This window comes from Aquila chrysaetos, chromosome 16 (assembly GCF_900496995.4).
Source record: "Aquila chrysaetos chrysaetos chromosome 16, bAquChr1.4, whole genome shotgun sequence".
Classification (NCBI taxonomy): Eukaryota; Metazoa; Chordata; class Aves; order Accipitriformes; family Accipitridae; genus Aquila; species Aquila chrysaetos.
In genome coordinates this window covers 14737929-14759086 of record NC_044019.1, presented here as the reverse complement: position 1 = coordinate 14759086, position 21158 = coordinate 14737929, and the positions used below count along the sequence as shown (strand labels likewise).

Genomic DNA, 21158 nt, shown 5'->3' with positions numbered 1-21158 from the left:
CACTTTAGACTTACAAACTTTCATAGACAAAGAGCTCTCTCGTTCTGTGTCTGAGCTGTTCAGTACCTAACAGAAAAGAGACCTGGAGTTTCTACTACTGCAATATAGTTGCAGTTACACTGATAACTCATCTTTATTCTAGAATTTGGGTTTTGGTCAACATTAGAAGACAACGGATTTTTTTCTCTACCTCTCCAAATTAACTAGTGTAATGGAATTCTCAAGAGCTGCAATAAATAGGTTCTCGTTATATGTCATTGAGTAGATGACTAACACCAAAACAGGAATGAGAAATCTCTAATAACGAACCAGAACAATCCATCTAGTTTTTCGTTCCAATTACTCACATGACATGACCAGAAGCAGATCCACCAAGGGACCAAACCACAGGCACTCCCAGTCACCAACAGGCACACATCCCACCCCATGGCTGTGGTCAGGCTGCCAGATGTGGCCCAGATCATGGAAGGGGGCACTGGCCCAGCCCCAGAAAGCCAGGGATCCACCCTACCCAGAGGTTCTCCACCCTTCAGTAAAAGCAGGTTCCAGTCTGACACGAAATAGCCACATAGTCTTTGGAGAGAGAAAAATAAGTAGCATAACTAACTAGGCTACAGTACTTATCAGCTTGTGACTGAGAGAGGGTGAAAACAATCTTGAAATAGTCAAAGCAATGATAGAAATCTCCACTCCAAGCAGCAGGCCTTACAACAGCTTGGGACCTGAGAGAAGGAAAAAAAAAAAAAGATATTATCATCTTTCAGCTGTTGGTTATTTGTTTTTAAAACTATAAAATCTTGCTGCTTGTGTTTTCTACTAAGGGGTGAGGTATTGCAAGTTTAGCATAGAATAGCTGCAACACTGTAAGAGCATGTTGTGGTTTAATTCACAGCAACTTATTAATGAATTCATACATTTGGCTTACAAAACCACAGGTTAGAAATATTCCCTCCTCCCAGCCTGGAAGGGGTTCTTAAAAGTGACTGCAATTTTCAGCTCTGAATTGCAACATTTGGATTAGTTCTATACAAAGCCTTTTGTTCTACATTTCATTTCCTAGAAAGGCTTGTACTAGCCGAAAGTAATATACAATGCTACTGCAATTCTGTAACAGAAAGATGTATCTTGCCTCAGTAAACTCATCTCAGTTGTACAAGGAATAATAAATCAGTTCCATATATCTGCTACTAAAGTAAGACTGCCTATGTATGAATTAACAACAGAAGATCTGGCAAACTCTTCCCTGCGTAAAAGACAGACTACACAATAAAAAAAAAAATTGCTAAAATTACAGCATAATTCCTCTACTCCCTTTTTAGCCAGGATACTCATACCAGGGCTTAAATGTAAGGAAGTAATTTTGTTGAGAGAAAAGCTAACCCTGTTACAACAGGAGACAACACCCACAAAATGGGTAATTCTGGTACAGAACAGTCTCCTGAAAGCCAGGATATGGCCATAACTGATAAGCTCATGGAACCAATAACTACAGTTGGATAAATAGTTTCCAAAAAAAAAAAAAAAAAAGGGGGGGGGTAGTATTATTCAGGGAGGACATGAGCTGTACTTGTTCAAACTGGGGAAAGATACCAGGCAGAGGTCTGCCAGAAAAAGAAAACTTATGGGCCATACACTAAGCTAAGTAGAAACTCATATAACTCCTCTGAAACCAATGCCTCCTCAAGGAGACATAAGCCACAGCAGAGTCCCATCACTGAATTAACTGCCTTCTTGCCTGCCACTTTCATATGAAGTCAACAGCCCTCCCACACCAGATAAATTAGGCACTTAACCATGACACTCTTTACAATCACTATTTTATTTCAATTTCAGGTCTGTGGTTATGTCTCTGAACTCACTGCTGTTGGGAAACACAGTGAATGACTTCAGCAGCCTCAGCTCTGTGGCCAGCAGGTACTTGTACACGCCACAGGAAACCACACGTTGTGCTAGTTAAGCATGAGTTTTTCAATACCAGCATTGCCATAGCCATAGAGGCATGGAGAATAAACTCTGTTCTCATTTCTGTGTTTTTTTCCTAATTCAAATGAAACAAGTTACAATATGGCTTCTGGCACTACTGCTTCTTCCAATAGACAGAACTCGGGGCGGGGGAGTACTTTACCACCAGCCTTGAAGTTATCAGCTTACTCTGTGGTTAAAATACTAATGCTAGTAAGTTAGCCTTGCTACCCACTTTTACTCTGAGAAAATAACGTTTGCTGCTGCCAATGGCAAAAGTAGCACCTGTCACTGTGTTTCCCAGAGCAGAGAGACAGAATAGGGAGATTAAGGAGCCAAAGTTTAGGACTACTGATTCGGAGACATTTGACTACCTAACTCTTTGTTCTGCTGATGAGAGTTTTTATATCAATAACCTTCCACAAAATAAAAAAAAAAAAACCAACAACAAAACCAGCAAAAAGTATCAAGGACACTCTGATACATAGTAGGCCTCTTGAAATCCTACCCATTTTTTCTAACGTACTGGAACATGGTAACAAAACAGTAGCCAAAGACAGTCCTTTCTTTCACTCTGCCATGCTATGTCCAGCATTAAGAACAGTGTTTCTCAGTTTCAGATTAAGGTAACTGCTTCCGTTGCAATGTTAAAATCTTTAGCAGCTTTCAAACCCTGCAGCTTCCTGCATGTTGAAACTGGTGTGACATTTAAGAATCCAAAAAGCATCTTCTAAACCATCTAAAGTAGCAATCAAACAGCTTTAGAAGCTGTGTGGCTAAAGCCAGGGGAGATCTGAGCTAAAGAGACCCAAAAAACCAACAAACAAACCCAAAAGAATTAAGTAAAAGAAAAAAAGAAATGGCAAGAGCCAGAAAAAGGAGAATGAATCTGTCAATCTCAATAAGCCTAACACCACCTTGTAACTTGTAACAGAAGAAAAAACTGCTTTAGAAATTTAGAAACCAACTTAGAAATAAAGCAGGAAATGATAACAGAACAAACCTTGTCACTGCATTAAAGTGAATGTATTTTAATCTAATGGTATACACCAAGATGAATTTTCTTGCATTCAGATACACCAGGTTTCTCATGTATTGACCAGTGTCAGTACAGCTATTGCACTACTGCCTGGGCACCCTGCCCTGTTGGTTTACAGAATGTTTGCATAAACTGGCCATGGATGTTTTTACCATCGTATATTCCAAATCAGCCACTGAAGAGCTTGACATCATGCCTTACTGGGGAAAACAACATCGGATGTCCCATATTACCAATGGCATCAAGGGCACAGCTCCACACATCTTTTTTTCTTTTGGCACTAACAGTTGTTTAAAGCATTTCCAACTCTCCCCCATGCTCCCCTTCACTGATGCTAGTAAAGGCAGGAAAAAAAAAAGTGCATATATTTTAATATTTCCAGCAGGAAACTGATCTACCCTGCAGCCTTGCAAACACCTGTTCAAATACAGAAGACAAAACAGTATGGCAGAGCAGCGTGTTGTAGGCTATAACCTTAAACTAAGCTGCAAAAAGCGAGGATGATCGTGTTCCCAAAAGGCCAAGTAAGTCAGTTATGGCCAAACACTACCCAGCGCACTAGAGGTTTTCCTTCCAGCCTTATCATGTAACTGGCTCCTGACGACACGTAGGTGAGGATGCTGCCACGCAGGCAGAGCACGATCTCCCTGCCTACAGCAAGTCATGCTTGTGGAGCCGGTTATATGTCAAAAGGTCCGGTCCCAACTGGCTCTCCTTGTGCAACGTTGTGGTTTACCCAGATAAAATGTGGAGCTGCAAGTTTACAGGTTCTTTTTGCACATATTTGTGGCACGCTTTCAACTGAATTTTAAGTATCATTGTACATTTGTTTCAACTGTTCCCGTCAGAACAGTTATTCAGTTTTTTGCTGCAAGTTGTTTGTGGTAAGTGACACGTGTGTACAAATTTATGCTTAATAAATTACAGTGCTTCCAGGTCCCCCAAATGAGTCTACAAACTAGTAAGGAATGCTAACTGACCACAAAACTCTGTTTCTAAAGTGAAAAATAGTGTAGGAAAATGATTTTGTAGTATTGAACAGTACCTCCTTGAGAGACAGGGAAAGCTCCAACTAGTGTCAGCCCTATTACTTTAATAGCTTTCTATTACCACAGATGTCATTACAGACAGTTTACATTCCCATTTTTCTTTCACATGCATAACCCAGGAGCTACAATTTCAACCACTGCTTTGGACTCCAATTCTCATTATAATTAAGCATTCAAAACCCCATAACAGTTTTGAGTATCTTGCCTAGACTGCACAAATCCCTCAATAATTTATTTTTTCCTCTCGTTTGTATAAACTATTGCAACAGTTCCTTAAAAAAAAAACCCTTAACATGTAGATACTTGTCTTGTAAATCAGAATAACAGAAATACAATGCACAGTGATAAAAGTTTTTCACTTTTGCACATGTCAATACATCTTTGTTTAAACACGAGTATAGGCTCACAGTATTGTTAAGAGGTTACAACTAGAATCTATGCTTATTCCAGAAACAGTTATTTTTATAGGAACTATAGCGTATTTGCTGTTACAGCTGGTATTTACCTAGCTGCTAAAAATAACTTTTCTGAATAATTTCTGAGCACTTTTAGTGCTGACTAAATACCTAAACACACAGAAGATGTTAGACCAAAAAAACAGGTACGACACTTTGAAACAGGGTGGGAATGGAAATCCACACATCAAACCCCAAGCATAAACAAACGTGCAGGCCGAAAATAGTTTCCTAAATTGTTTAATCTGCATAGAGGTCAAGATTTCCCCCCACCCCTCTTTTTCTCCTCTGTTTCTAAGAGGAAGGGAAAACCAAGTCCGAACACAGTAAGGCTCAAACCGGTAAAAAAACAGCAAAAAGAACAAGGAGCAGTCCTGGAAAAGGATGCCTGAAAATACATTTTCAAATTCCCATCTGTCAGTTCGGGACGGGACACGTAACGGCCAGGCTTTCCCACAACCAAGAGAAGGTTTGCGCAGGCGGCCATCTGCCCGAAGGAGCCAGTTTTCACGAGCGGTACCAAGGGAGGCGACGGCGTTCGCGCAGCGGACGCGGGACAGGAAGGAGCTCCCGTCCCTGGGGGGGCCCGCGGCTGCCGGCCGCGGCCCGAGCCAGCGGGAACACCTTTTCCTCCCGCCACGCAGCAAGGGGCGGCCCACCCGGGGCGGCCAGCCGTTCGCACGGGCAGCCGGGGGGTGTGGAGAAGACGGCACCGCGCCCCGGCCCGGGCCCGGCGCGTCTCCCCGCAGGAACGGCGGGCCGGGGCTTCCCCATTCCCCCCCGGACTAACGGGCCCCTCGGGGCTGCCCAGCGCCACAGCCCGGCCCCCCCGCGCCGCCCAGGTACGTGCCTGCGTCCCCACCTCCCCCGTGACGCCAGAGGCGCGCGGCCGGGGCCCGCCCCCGCGGCGACCGCCACGTACCTTCTCGGCGCAGGCGGCCGTGGCGGCGGCCCGGCCTCTCGCGTAATCTCGCCTCGGCGTCCGGCCGCTGCCCAATCAGAGCCCTCCGCGACGCCCGAGCGGGGGTCAGGCCCGGCCAATCCCCACGCTCCGGGGGGCGGGACCTGTCCCCATGGCAACGGGAGCCGGGGCCGCCGGAGTGCTGTGGGGCTGTCGCGCCGCGCCGCGCCGCGCCGCACCGCACCGCACCGCACCGCACCGCACCCTACCCTACCTTACCTTACCTTACCCTACCCTACCGCGCCTCGCCGCGGTGCCGAGCCCCGCAGATCCTCAGGAGGACGCCCGGGGGACGCCCCCTTCATCCCCGCGCCCAGGAGACACCTCGCCCTTAAGAAGCAGCGGCTCCTCTCCCACCGCAGGGGGACCGAAAGGTAGCATGGCCCGCCCCAGGCCGCCCCCGGGGCGGCGGTGTCCCCCCCGGTGGCGGAGGGGGCCGGCGGGAGGCGCCCCGCGGGCGCGGAGCGGAGCGGAGGCCTCGCGGCAGGGCAGCTCCTGTCAGGGAGAACCGTTGGCCGGCGGGGGGGCGGCCGGGGAGGGGGTCCGCGCTCTCCCTGGTAGGGGTTTAACCGCCCTCCCTGCTGTCAGATTTGAAAACACGAAATAACGGTAATGGGGGGGAAACGGTGCGGGCAAGAGAGAGCAGCCCGCCGAGGCGAGGGACTTTCTCGCGGGGGGGGGGGGGGGGCGGTGGCCGGAGAGGGGAGAAGTGAAGTTTGACCGAGAGCGTCCTGCCGCCCGTCAGGAGGGAGGCTGCCCGGGTTTCCCTCCCTCCCTCCGGCCTTCACGCACGGGTGCCGTCCGCCGGAGCCGGTGGCTTTTCAGGAAGTAACGCTTCAGCAGCCCCGCTGATGGACGCGTAAGCAGTTAGCTCTAAAGCACCAGGAGAAATTAATGCATACCTGGCAGCAGCAGCAGCAGCAGCAGCAAAACCTCGACTGGCTGGTAATTGCACAACCCGCGGGAAAAACTTAGGCTGCTTTGCCCGGGAGATTAGACTGATTTCACTAGAAAGGGTACGGCTTTTCAGCATTATGTTTACTGTAGTACCACTGGAGGAGGTAGGTAAAGTACTGTAGTATCAGGCTAGCCGCTGTACTCAGAAAACATTCCAAAAGAGGAAAAGGTCGAAACATGGTTGTAGAGAGGTAACTTTTTTTCCTGAAATGAACATGGCTATGGTTTCCAAAAGAGTTCACGTTTGGCAACACTTTTTAGTAAGCCTGTAGGAGAAGAAGCCTCTGTTGAGTTGCAGGTATTTGCTGTGGAGAAATAACATCCAGCGTTTTCAAAATTAGACCATCACAGTAACAACAATGAAGCACCAGTACACCATGGTATCAAGTTCAACGTGGAGGTTTGCTTTGGTTTTTTTTTTTTTTTGTCATCTTGTTTTCTCCCACTCTAAAGAAAAGTCCTGTAGTTGCCTCAGTACTGGTGCAGTTCTACCCCGAATTCTGAAGTGACTGTCCCTCTCAACTAAACAGAGCAGCACAGGAAAGATTCCTGCTCTGAAGACTGGATAGGAGATGAAGAGCCACTGAAAAATTGTTTGAAAAATTGTTCGAAAAATTGTTTGAAACCAGGTGGTGTTGTAACCATTATGGGCCTCTGCTTAAGACTCACAAAAGGTTTATGAGAGAAGCCCGCATTTCTGTGAGCACTTTAGATCCACTTACATCTTTTACTGTTATTTGCTACACAATGATCTCGTACAGTCACAGTGCAACATCCACCATGGGCTGCAAATTATTAACCTGATTACATACAGTACCTCCTAACTGTGATTAAGTATTTTCCTTTTTACTCACTACTGTAATCTTATGGATGGTGGCAATATTTTATTTTAGAATAAGAAAGATAGTCATATTAAAAAAAGTAATAACATGTCTATCATTAAACAAATTGTGTTGTAGTAGAACAATGTGAATCTCATTCACTTCTAACCAAGATAATTAACTAAACAAAAAGGGGGAAAGCAAAATTATAAATTAATATTGCCCATTGGGTCTGCTTAAAACTTCCACTAGCTATTGTATGCGAAGGCATCTAATGTAGGCATCTGATGTAAATTTGCTTGTGACTTGATGCTGTAATACAGCTTGAGATACCATTATTTGGCATCTGAAATTATGTTCAGAAAATCCCATGAGGCAAATAAAAACTAAGCAACAACAACAAAAATAATTATTTTTTATTAAGACTAAGGAGAAGTTTCCATAACTTGGCTGTGTAGTAATGGTAGTACTGCTGAACATAAACTTTCGGTTCATATAAGCCAAGTTAAAGGTTTTCTGTCAAAAGCTGCCCCCAACTGATATGTATATAACTGAAATTGTAGTCATGAAAGGGGAGAGCAGTAGTTCTCTGAGACAATAAAAAATGTAAAATATTATATTGACTCAAATGTCAGAGGTGTGGAAATATTGACCTATACTTCTAGTGATATACTGACTAAACAAATGCGCTTTACAAAAGAAAGATAAAATCCTTTACTGTTAAGTTAAAAGCCGATAGCAGTGTTGCCTTGATTTGAACTCCTGTGCAACAAAGGCGTTTATCTAGTGAGGTATTGTGCTCTTGTCTGTTTGATTGCTCAGTAAGCAGAAGAGATCTCTCTGAAGTTCCTGATAGATACATAGTAGACACAAGCGTTCTGGTAAGGGATATGCTTGTAGGTAGCTAAAAACATGGCCAGGTACTTAAGCCAAATGGAATGAAATTCGGAGGCAAAATTCATGTTAATTTCAACAGTTTTTGCTCTTGCTTACTATGCATGATTTGACAGTTGGAAGAATGAAAGAAACTGCATTTTATTAGAACCGTTTTAATCATACTCAGTTGTAAATATTATTCTTCATCATAGGTAATTCAGGAAATATATAGAACCTTTTCTTGATAACATTTCTCATGCTTTATATTTGTAAAACAAGAGTGGCATATTTATGCATATTTGGATTCCTAAGCAAGTAGAAATCAATGGTAATTAGCAAATTATGGGAATAAATCTCATTAGGCAGCTATCATTAAGTGCCTACATATTTTAAAATCTGGCTCCATATCATTAGATCTAGATTTATTCTTGTTAGCTATTTTGTGTTTTCTTTCAAAGGGGAAAAAAGTACCTTGAAGTCCTGGGGCATTCAAGGTTTACTTTAGCATCATCATTTGTTGTTGACTAGAGCAAAATCCATATTAGTAGAATAATTGAAATACTATTTGATTTGAGATTAGGGTTTGAGCAAATACTTTCGTTGCATGTAGTAGCATATTTGAAATGAGGTTGCTTTTTACGCTAGCACTGACAAAATTGCTATTCACAGTTATACAAAATGAATTTGTGAGATTCCAGGTGTGCTGTTATATTTTGTTCTGTATGGGAACTGAACTTACAGTACAGGAAGCTATATTTGTAGTGGCAATTATTTTTTTTTAATTTGTTTTTGAGGTTGATAGGAGTTATATCAAGTATGCATTGAATTCAATACAAGCGTTTGCTTGAGTATTGGCTTCATAAATCTTTTCTTTTTAGCCAACTCTATTGAAAAGAATTGATAAAATCATGCAAGTTCCTTTTAAAAACGAGACTAATATTTCAGCATTCTTCAGTTAGTAAGATAGCATTGTAGACACTGATACTTATTTTTCTGAAATGATAGGGAAGTTCCTTGGAGGCAGGTAGTATTATAAGTATGTATGTGTATTTGTGTGTGTGCACAGAGGTTTGTAAATAATGAACCATTAACATTGCAACAAGAAAAAACAGTTTTCTTTTCAAACTTTACTTATGACAGAGCTAAGCATGTGTAGCAGCAGGCCATATGTTTTGCTTGTATGCCATCTTTATTTCTGGACATACAGTTGCATTGTAAATAGTACTTCCTTCTTTCCCACTTGAGCATTCATAGTTTGTGTTACTATATAGTATCCCCCAGCATTTGGGTGACTCAATAAAACAGATGAAGTATATTTATTTTTAAAAAAGGTTCTGTCAGCAAATGTTGTACTACACAGTTGAGGCATGCTGTCTTTTCTGAGAAGCTGAAAAAAGAAGCTGTTCTATCAGCCAACTTTTGTAAAGAGAACGAAGCAGATAAAAGTGCAGTGAGAAAAATGTAGCTAATACAAGTCAAAAGAAAAGAATTAAACAGGATGAGAAGAAAGGATTCTACTGCCTTTATGTACTTAAAGAATACTGTTTTATATAAAACTATGTTTACGTACAGTATTAAAATGCTTCTTGAAAAAATAAGGAATGTCTCCTGGTGCGGAGAATTACATGAGATGTATTCTAACAAAAGATTAGGACAGCATGTCCAGGTTGAAACCTGTTGGATTTTGGCTAGAAAAAAAGAAGCAACATCTGAATTATGGGGTTAATGGATGACTTTGACAGAAGAGAAAAAATACTTGAAGGATAATGAAAGGAAAACTGTTGCTGCTTGTGTGGATGGGACATTTGCTGAAAGAGGAGAGGGAAAAACGATGCTTAGATATTAACTTTTAAAAGGATGAATTCTCATTTGGGAAGAAAAGTATGCAGGTGTTTCTGTATTTTGAAAGATAACTTGTAAAGGGAAAACTATTGCAGACTGTAGCCATTTCCCTTTTTACATTGTTTCCTGCTTATGTCTTCAATAAGAAATCTATATCTAGAGGATTGGTGACCTAGTGAAAAGTCGTCTTCACCACAGCCAAAGGTTTAGCTTAGCATCTTGAGCTGAAACGTGTTTTTGCACTTCCTTCTCAAAATTGTTGCCACATTTTAGCCATGCTAATACCAGATTAACTCACTGGACTAAAGTTGTGAAGAGGATGCATTAACTATAGATTAATTGACTTTCATTGTTGGTTAAGGTATGATAGCTTACGGTGTCTGTGCTGCAAGTCCTCCTGAAAGAACAGGGAGCAACTAACACTGATACTTCAGGTGTTTCCAAACAGAAAATATGGCAGAAGAATTATCTGTTTCTGCCTAATATCAAACATTTAATGTATTTTTTTTAAGATTTTATGAGATAATCAATTTATATCTTTGCAAATAATTCTTAAAGAAATGGAAAAACCCATGGCATTAAACATTCTCTGTTTAAACTGTGATATATGGACAGGTATATCACTGTTTCAGAGAGCTGAACACAGACCACAGATGCTAGATGGATATCTCAAACTGCTGAAGGAGTACTTTACATAATATTTCTAATATTCTCATTTTAGTACTGAGGTTAGAATATTCTTAGGAAGATGAAAATCAGTAGATCTCTTTTATCTCTTTCCTGGTTTTTTTTTAATTCACTGCATATGAAGATTGTTCACTTCTCCAATGTACAGCATTAAAATAGGAAGTCACAGTATAGTCATGACTAGAGAATATTGCTGTCATCCTGCATGTCTGCACTGTATCTCACACAGGTTTAATTACTTCCATATTAGATACAGCAGGCATATGTGAAATTTTATGAAGAAGCAGGCTTATTTGTGTATTCTATAAATCTGGACTTATGTTTACGTTGCCCATCAAGGTATGCATGGATTTGGCAAGTGCAAACATGCAATATGACATTTACAATGTCGTGCTATCTTACTTCATAATCATCTGCTGACCTTCTACACGTGCAGACGCTACACACTGATATCACTATATGTTTTTGCCTATCTCAGTTTTAGAAAATTTGACATTGGGTGTTACTCCCTTAAAAATATTTGTGCTTTGCTAGGAAGGTGATGGAGACATTAGTACCAGAATAATGCTGTTTTCTGGGCAATAGGTGTTAAGTTAATGAAAAGTAAATTTTCAGGTTTATATTATAAACACCTGGCAGTTCTGTAAAACAGGTGTGCTAATGGTATGTTTAGCTGCTTGTGTTAATGTTGCTAGACCAAACTCTAGAAGCTGCATTTTGTACTTATCTTTCAAAGCCCATAGCTCTTTATAATTCAAATGTCCGATCCTGTTCCACTGAAGTTGATAGGAATTTGTGATTAACTTTAGTGGGATCAAGATCAAGGTTGCTGGCAGACAGCCTGCTTCTTTTCTTTTCCAATTGTATTTTTCTGTTCATGCAAGTACATTGGTGGCTCTATTTTCTGCTGACTATCTCATTCTCTTGGCTCTTGCTCTGTTTTTTTTAAAATACTTTATACTCAGAGAGGTTTTTATTTTTCGTTTTCCCTGAAAGCTTAGGTTATTAGCTTTGTTTATAAACTACAGTATTTGTCAGTTCTAGAGCACTACTTTTACGATTAGTTCTCTTGATATATTACAAGTAGAAATGTTTGTTTATCCCTTTAGGAAAGATGAGATTGATTTCCGATACAAGGAGATTAGAGTCGTGCTACCTTTTCATCTAGGTGGGCTACATGTCTTTGCTAAAATCACACACCCATGGCCAGGCACGAGGATGCATGCTGTGCATTATGTACCCCTGATGACAATTATCAACTTGACATTGCTCCTCTTCTGCAGCACTGTGATTGTTGATCTTGGTGGCTCTGAGTCCTTACAGAAGAAACCACATTCCTGGGTCAGACACGTAGATTCACCCTAAAATGCCTGGGAAGGGATGGTCATCCAGGAATGGGTTTCTCAAAAGTCAGGAACTCTTGAAGGTAGCTGGCAGCAGGCTGAGAGTGGAATGAACTCTTAATAGTAAAGTGTTTAGTGGAACAAAAGCTGGAACGCCAGTTTTCCTCTCATCCTGCCTCTTGTCACTCTTCCCTCTAGTTCCTGAATTTGAGAATCACGCTGAGTTTTTTTCTTGCACGTGATTAATATTAGAATTTGCAATGGGCCTGGTTTGTCTCTTCTGATACGCGTCAGAGTAGAATGTGCTCAGTGACTCAGCTGTGACTGTCACACTCTAAAGGTTGACGCATGTCTTAGTCACCTGCTTTTATTAAGGGAATTTTGATGAATTATAGTCCTGGACTAATAGATACCTAAATACAATAACTCTGTCTTTACTAGGTAATTATTTTTTATTCTAATAAATGTATTTCCAATTTGCTTGTTAAAGCACAGATTGTGTAAACAGTTGAGTTCCTCAAAATACTATGGGAAATCCTGTGTTAAGCATAGTAGTCAGCAAAGTCAGCTGTAATTATAGAGCTATCTTTTGCTTATCCATTTTGGTCTTCTCTGCTTTTAATTCTTCCTGGTACTTCTGGATTTTTTGGCCTGTTTTATCAAAAGGGCTACAATAAAAACACCCTATGCACAACCTGAAACAAAACTGCCTGATGGGCAGTAGATAGCCTTATTTTCAGAGCAGCTTATTATGTCAAATAGATGTGAAGAACATGTTGTGGTATCATCCAGTCTTTCCCATTATTAATGACAGCATGTAATTACAAAGAATGGTATTTCCAAGGGAACCCAAATTGCCCATGAGCACAAATCCCACAGAAAGTCAGCAGATCCAACGGCACTTAGTTTGATGAGGGCTTTTGATAGATAAGCTCTGCTGACTACTGCAGGGGTAGTTTAAGATGATATAGCTGCAGTTGCCCATCCCAAATCCACTGGAGATTACTGCTCCCTGATATGAGGTTTGGCAGACCAACATGGTTGCTTATATCTCAGTTGTTTCAGTTCAGCGTGGACATTTTATGTATCAGTTTTCCTCAGTAGCAAGGGAAAAAGTCTTAAAAGTTTAACGGTGTACACCACTTTGGCCTAAACTGACAATCCCCATCTCCACAATTATTCACGTTACTAGAAGATGTAGGTCATCAGCTTTAAAAAAGATTATTTATGTCTTTAAAATGGATCAAAGACCAGGTGTCATTGTTGAAAGTGTTGCCTTTAGTACGTGCCATGGGCAAAGAATGAATCAATGCCGTAACTATGGCTAGCACATGGCTTCTCTGCCATGGTTCGTCTCGCTACCTGACCTGTTGGTCTTACATGAAATGACCATGCTCAAATAATAGCCACATGTGATTTTCAAAAACACTGTTTACACACCTTACATGAGTAGAGTGGCTTATGGTAATATTAAATTACTTTTATTACTATAATTGTGTATATATGAAAATATTTTGCTTGGAAAAAATATTTATCCATCTATCAGGGTCCCAATTTTTAGCATTATCAGAAGCTACAGTTTCTTTAAATAAATACTTCAAACATACCTAACCTTTTGAAAAAATATTTCTAAAAATACTGACAGTATAGTTATTATACTCATATACTTTGGGGTTTTTAGTTTTGTTTCATATCCATTGCCTAGACTTCCTGCACACTTGTGGCCTTTCACTTACCAGTTTACTAGACTGTCCCATTCATACTCTGTGAGAATTTCAGCAAGGTGGATTTTTGTTTTACCTGTAAATTTTTTTTGTAGTAATGCTCTGTGTTTAGAGAAGTTATTGCCCAGGCTGTTCATCCAGAATCTTTCAAAGTAGATTTTGAGGTTCAGTTCTCTCCTATTCATTTTTTAAATACACTTAGTTGACAGATACTGAATTAAGTGTTTGCCTTACTTTTACTGTCTTTCCTGTTTCTTTCATCTGAAAAGGCAAGCGCAATGACTTCCTCACAACTGTATCTCAGTCTGCTTTGGAGTGAACCATCACCTTGCAAATATTCTTAGTCCTACCTGTAGAATTTATAAACCTTTCTTGTTAAGAAACAATGCTCTGATAAAATTTGTAGCATAGCCTAGGCCACCCAGGGTTCTTCTGTTTCAAATTGGTTATTAAAGGACTGGAAAAGATTCAGAGAAGACTAACAAGCATGATCAAAGGTCTGGAAAAGCTTCTGTAAAAGGAATCATTAGGTAGGCTAGCACTCTTTAGGCTAGAAGAGTGAGGACTGGTGTATGATCACTGTTGGAGAGCTATAATATGGAAATGGTAAATAAGAATAAATTGTTTACATCTCTTCCAATACAAGAACTTAGGGGGTTCATTGAATGAGCTAAATGGATGACAGGTTCAGAGCAGAGATGGTTCACATAATGTGTTATGTGTGGACCTACTTGCCATACTTGTCATGTTATAGGTAGTCTGTTACAGAAACACTATTTTCTGTTTCTATCCAACCTGGTGCATAGGTTAAGCTATTTCCACTTTCCATTTGTTGTATTCAAGCCTATGTGGTGATCTAGATGTGTTCGTATGTTGACAGGTATATCAAAATGCCTTAGTAAGGATAAAATAACAAGCAACAGTGTTCAGAGACTGACTCTAACAGCAGATATGGCAATCTACTTTTAGAAAAAGGAGGACAAAATTAGGTGATCTTGTCCATGCAAGACAAAAAATTCAGTGACAGTTAAGATGATGGTTGTCTGCCACCTAAAAGAACTGATGGCCTGCATAACATATATAAACTTAATGTTATCCATGCCACTGATTCATAAAATGAACTGTGCCACTAACAGACTCAGCTGATAGCTCAAATTCAGGACTTCCCAGCAGCATTGTTAATCTGCCCTAGTAACCTAGCCTGGCCTGAAGATCCAGTATGAGGATGGGAAGGGAGACTTCTGGGCAAGTCCATTAACTTGGTGATTTGGTTTACAGAAGTCATCCAGTTAGTACTCAAAAATATTCAGTCTTGGCATCTACGTCAAGATTGAGAGACTTGAAAACCTACTATTTGTTAGTTATTATCATTTCCTGTGATTAAATCCTGTTGAAATTGCAAACCTAGGCACAGCATTTTTACAACAATATTCTGTAATTAAAAACATCTGAAGTATTAGACCTTTGGCATCTGTAAAAGTGATAGTGAATAACTAACACCTTCATTTATCAGCTCTATAAAGTCACTGCAAGCTAACAGCTTGTGTGGAAGTGTAGAAATTAACTTACTAGTTCCACAAAATCAGTCTGGATCTGACGGGTTTTTTTTGTTTGCATGTTTGCTTGCTTTAAAGGAATGACTGAGGCAAAGCTAATCAGACTTGCTGTTGTGGATCTGATAGTAGTGCTGACGTTGAATCTAATATGCTCAATATGACAACAAAAATAACTCTTGCTATCCTGTCTGGTAATGATCAGATGTTAGTCATTTTTTACATGAAAGTAACAGGTGTTTGCTATAACTGAGCAGAATCCATTTAGACTCTTTTTTGCTGAAGATGTGATTAATTAAAAACAGTTTCACAGAATTCTTGTCATTCTTGAGCCTTTGACACACAAAACAGAAGATGTATAGGTAGATACGATTTTATCTCCAGCTATTGCCTCATCCCCAACAAAAGAAAGGATATCTCAGCACATCTTGTACGCATTTCTCATTTTTTTTCTTAATAAGAGTGCTTTCTTTAATGTAATAGTTATACGAATAAAGGGTGTCAACAATGCTTAATATTAAATGCTTAATGTTATCTACATTTATGGCCTTAGTAAAAGGGCGGCTTAATCCAAGCAAAAGTAATGCTTCACTGTTGAGTATCAGAGCCATGTAGTCAGGAAAACTGGCACTGACCGTAATTAAAGTTTGTCCCTCCCACCCCCCCCCAAAAAAAGAGATTTCCTGCTGGTGGACATAAGTACTTTTGATAGAATTACTTGCATGGCTAGTTAAAGCACTTGTACTGAAATTCTCCTTGTAGCAGGTATACTTTTGATTTGTTTGACTGCACATTTTTTAAATATTACATCTTTTTCTTTGACATATTTAAGCTAATTTTAGACATTATTTGACTGGCAACTTTCACTTTCCAGGAAATGATTTATATTACTTGCATAACATTGGAGTTTGCTCAAGCTTTTTATAGAATACCCAGAGACTGTGGACTGTCATAGGCTGAATTGTCTCAAGAGCCTGACTTCACTGTCAGGTGCTGGATTACCGTCATTACTTTTTTAGCTGGATTTCCTGTACTCGCACTGTTTAAGTATTCCATCTTACCAGTTTCTGAATGAACTGAGGTATTTTCAACCAAATTTGATAGAGGGAGAGAAGAGAGAGGTCAAGAACTCTCAAAGTGCTCAGTGCTCACAAACTATGTGTGAGTTAGTCCCATGTAAGGTACCAAAGAAAGTCTAAGGGAGACTGGCTCCCTAGACCTAAAGCCCAGCCTGAGCAACAATTTCAGGTAGTGTGAACGCTTTTTTCAGGAATCTCTGTCAACTTGACATACAGATATAACATGGATTGTAAAATATTTTTCCTGCAAATAAATTTTGGAGGGGATCTTGACTCCAAGTTAGGCAAACTACTCCATTGCTGAAACATAAAGGCAACTGGCATTACTACTCTAAGATCTGATTCAGTGTCCATGATTATCTTTAGGAGTTTGCCAATAACTTCAGGAAAAACATGATCAGAGTGGGAATGTCAGTATTAGTTATGCAACACTTGGTCATCCTAAACAAGTGTATGAACATTGGATGTTCCCACCTGTTCTGCGGAGCCACTGATAATACCTCTCAACATCTTAAAAACCTCTTACCGTTTACAGTACAACTTAGGTTTGCCACACAGTTGTAAGGTAATCTGAGGAAATCTGCTTGTGTAATAATGGCCTTTAAAAATTAAAGCTGTATTTAATTCTTTGAGTTTTAGTGTTCCTTGAGAGCAGTAGAACATGTGGGAAGTGGGTTATTACAGGTATCTATGTAGGAACGTAAAAAAATTCTAATCAGTACAGTATGATAACATCATTTACGTTATTTTTTTTGACTTGGTCTCATTTCAGATGAAGCGGCTATCTGTCCTGCCCCAACAGTGTATTTTGCTGATGACATGTCTCCTAATGGCCTTGGAAGCTGTACCTATAGACATAGATAAGACAAAAGTTAAAGGAGAAGGCCACATAGAAGGAGAGAAGGTAGAAAGTCCAGTAAGTGTAATGAAATTTATCTAATTAAATATTTTTTCATAATTGTTAGTAATCTGGCTATAGCAAACTACCTTCCTGAAATTTAGATGTTCTTTACTGGAGTTACTTGCAGGAAGGAAACTAATATTAGCCAGTATTGTCATACATCTACTATGGTGAAGTTCTTTTTAAATTTGTTCTTTTTTATTTTTTTTCCATGAGGGGCTAAAGGTGAGGTGGCATATGGAAGGAATTCCCCAGCTTACAGTAGGAAGAAGTGCTTACTGTTCCACAGAGACTTCTTTCAAATGATTGAGTCATGGCTTAGGAAATTCCACTCAGTGATTCCAGTTCAGTGTTTCAAATAGAACAGTAATGAATGAATTGCACTTTTGGAAAAAAAAAAAAACAAAACAAGAAAAAACAACTGTATTAACATGACACATGCTTGTGTATTACATGGATTCCTGAACACTTTTCTCCTCTTCCTTGTCTGTTGTTGAAACAAATGAATCATAAGATTAAGTTGTTTTAGGGCAATGATGCAAATCAGAAAAAAACAAAGATATGTAAGAGAATATAATGCCTGTGTTGCTGAGATTTGAGTTTCAGTTTAATCGTATTTAAACAAAATGAAATGTTTGGTAGTATATTTTGTCTCAATTTCATGTTCTTTTTTTGAAGGATACAGGACTTTATTATGATGAATATCTCAGGCAAGTAATAGATGTCTTGGAAACAGATAAGCATTTCAGGGAGAAACTCCAGACTGCTGACATAGAGGAAATAAAGGTATGTACAAAAAAAGACTTAAATGAAGGTTAATTTAATCCATAATCACGAGCCATGTATGTTGTATTCTTTCTTCCTTTTCTTTTTTCCTACTCCTCTCAATTTTTGTGAGCTTAAATTTCCTCCCATTTTTATTTACTTAGGAATTTAACTCTTACTAGATCTTTGTAGTCAAGGGACAGCAGAACTTCTAATTAAAGAGTATCCCATAGCATACAAAAAACCCCCAACAACGTATACTTGAATGCATAGTTTCTGCCTTCTGCCTATCTACTAAAAAGCCAGTTGCAGACTTCATACAGGGAGGTGAACCTTCATGTACATCAAAACAGCTGCAAGCGTAGCTCTCACTCGCTGTTACCTGCTGAGTATCTTGGAACGCTGTTTTGAACACAAAGGTATATCTGCCTTCTGAGATTAAGATAGTGCATCACAAATGAATATGATGACATGGAAGAGGATTACAAGACAAATTTTAGAGTCTGGGGAAATTAAGGAGTTGTACTAGAGGTAAAGTCAATGTATATAGGAATAAAATAGACCTTTGGCTTTCTCTGCTGCTGTCCTTTCTTTTGTGCCAATCCATATAGCACTCTCTCCAGAACCTTACCACATTCTTGTCTTTTCTACTTTAGTTCCTGGCTCTAGGTGGTGGCTGTTCTGCATTCCCCTTTATGAGCTAGAAATTCAGCAAGGGACAGGTAGGAAACAGTCTAAAGTGACAGACTTAAAGAGGAGATCCTGCCTTTTGCATTTCCTTTAATTGCTCTTGTTGCCATTGGCAGCTTTTGGCTCCTTTTTCTTCTGTGCTACATCTAGTGTAACCCTTGAAGGTTACTATCCATTTCCAGATCCTGATAAATATTCATGCAATACATATTGTTCGCTGTTGCTGTGCTTGTACCTTCTCTTTCTCAAGTCTTACAGCTATCATCAAGTGGATGAAGAACACAGCACTTTGTGTACATCTCACAGTTGTTTTGAACTAATTTGAGAACAATTGATCAAGAAATTTGTCACTTACACATTATTAGGTATTGCTGCTTAAAGGTCATGCTTTTGCTCTTTGGAGGAGCAAGATACTTAGAAATTCTCTTTTCAGAAAGCTTTTAGGATTCCTTCGGTTTCTATAACCATAGGCTTAAAAAAATTTGAACCTGCTCTTTGAAAAAATTTTGAGATTCTTACAGTGTGGGCTACAGCATATCCAAAGACTGCCACTAGTCTGCTGTCTTGCAGCTCATGTCTAATGGGAATCGTAAAGGCTACTTTCTTCTATTTTTTTATACATAACTTGTTTTTTGACAGAGTGGAAAACTAAGCAGAGAGCTTGATTTAGTAAGCCACCATGTGAGAACACGGCTGGATGAACTAAAAAGACAAGAGGTGGCAAGATTAAGAATGTTAATTAAAGCTAAAATGGATTCTGTTCAAGGTAAGAATGCAAAATTTAACTAGGTGAGTTAACAGATGGGGTTGTGTTGGAGAGGTGTCCAAAGTTATCAGTTATGCTTTGTTGTCAACAATAATGACTGTAAGCTGAAAGTGAGTGTCCTTTCTGAGCTGGCGTAGGGCCAGTAAAGATCCATCTTTATAGGAAAGTGGGGAGAAGAGCCATCTGTGTTTTATAAATAACTAAACTTGATTCTGGCAGTGGATTTTTCAGATACTCCTAATCCTTTTTCAACCTCTTTTTATTTTTGTAGTGCATCAATTTATAGATTACTCACTGAGAACTAGTAACATAGTAGAACTATGTTTAAGAATACAACATGACATAGCATTTCATGTCTTTACAGGGTAGAAAATGTTTTTTTTTTTTTACAGTCAACACAGAAGTTTTCCATTTTTTCTTTTTAAGCCCCCTTTCCACGAGTTAGAGTTATTGTACAGATTTATAACAAATATTGAACATTTCAATTTAGAAGATTATTTTTCTTATTTTTGGGGCAGTTTTAAGCTCCTGAGTAAAGAAGAACATTTGGAGTGAAAAAAATTCTCCGTAGCATTTTCTTAATTGCTAATGAAATCGTACAAACTCAGGCAATTTCTTCTAATGAATAAAGTATACAGGTTTCTAATGATTCTGATTGCTGTATGTTTGTGTGGGAAATGGTGCTATCCCTTTTTATTTCTTATTACTGAAGATTTTTTACATTTAGAACTAATTCTGTAAATTTCTTATTAGTGGTTTCTTTTTGAAGAGAATTAGTTGCTCATAAACAAAGATCCTAATAATGGACTCCATTACCTTGTTTCTGAAATGCTGTTTTTCACACAGAAGCTCTAATAAAAAGGGCTTAATGTGCCTATGCAGATTATTCTATTATTAAAAATCTTTGCAAGTTATGAGGACGGATCCTACTGAATTGAATAGGTAATGTATCAATTTAAAATACTCCAAGAATAAGGAACTGTCTTCTAGGCTAAGGCGAATTTAGAGGTGGCAAGTAGACTGAAGAAGTATGCATGTGCAAATATGTGTTTGGGGATGTTACTGCGGTCAGGAAAGCATCAGATTAATTTGGGAAAAAAGATATTTACAGTGTAGTACCTTTCCAATGAAGTCTTTAGGTACTATCATAGTATAGTTAATGAATAATTATATAGAGTCAGCTGAGGGTGTCAGATCACCTTTATGACCTTTGCTTTCTTTTAATGAAAGTTCTCGTCCAGAGAGCACGGTCCACTGGTAGCTCAGCAGTGCAGAGCAGCGGTAGCCCCTCCGCAGGAGTCAGTGCGTTGCTTCACATACCTGCCAGACCCCATGTTCATCTTCCTCAGGCGGCTCTTTAGCTGCCAAGAGCCCTGTCTCATGCTCCTATTGCAGGCAAGCAGTCCAGTGACATCATGGTGACACTCACAGTGAGCTAGTTGACAGCAGCTAATGATACCTGATTGTGTACATAGTAATTTTGTGTCTTTTGTAATTTTTTAGTAATTTAATGGACTGATTACTTCTAGCCCTCTCTACTTCCATAAATCAAGAGTAACTAACAGAGCGTGCTTTAGAAAAATAATTCCCCCCAACAGATCTGATCTTTTACAGTATAAATGTGAGATCTTCCATTTAGGAAAGAACAAGAACAGATTATTCCAGTTCAAAATATTCAGATGATTACT

The 21158-nt window shown here is 39.6% G+C and overlaps 2 protein-coding genes across 4 annotated transcripts in view; one reads left to right on the top strand and one right to left on the bottom strand.

The window, feature by feature from the left end:
• The window catches only part of PIK3C2A (phosphatidylinositol-4-phosphate 3-kinase catalytic subunit type 2 alpha), a 76592-nt gene extending 71093 nt beyond the window's left edge, over positions 1-5499 (bottom strand). The window contains exon 1 of the mRNA XM_041129251.1: positions 5428-5499. The gene's annotated coding sequence lies outside the window, so the exon portion shown is untranslated. The remainder of the gene's footprint in view (positions 1-5427) is intronic.
• Positions 5500-5581: 82 nt separating this feature from the next.
• NUCB2 (nucleobindin 2) overlaps positions 5582-21158 on the top strand; it is a 31092-nt gene continuing 15515 nt past the window's right edge. The window contains exons 1-4 of one of the 3 annotated variants that reach the window (XM_030039079.2): positions 5582-5840; positions 17121-17264; positions 17928-18035; positions 19344-19470. In XM_030039079.2, the coding sequence (XP_029894939.1) occupies positions 17121-17264; positions 17928-18035; positions 19344-19470 (379 nt within the window). In that variant the 5' untranslated portion in view covers positions 5582-5840. Of the gene's footprint in view, positions 5841-6056; positions 6076-6391; positions 6412-17120; positions 17265-17927; positions 18036-19343; positions 19471-21158 lie in introns of those variants that run through there. The other 2 variants (XM_041129253.1, XM_041129252.1) reach the window with 2 other exon arrangements.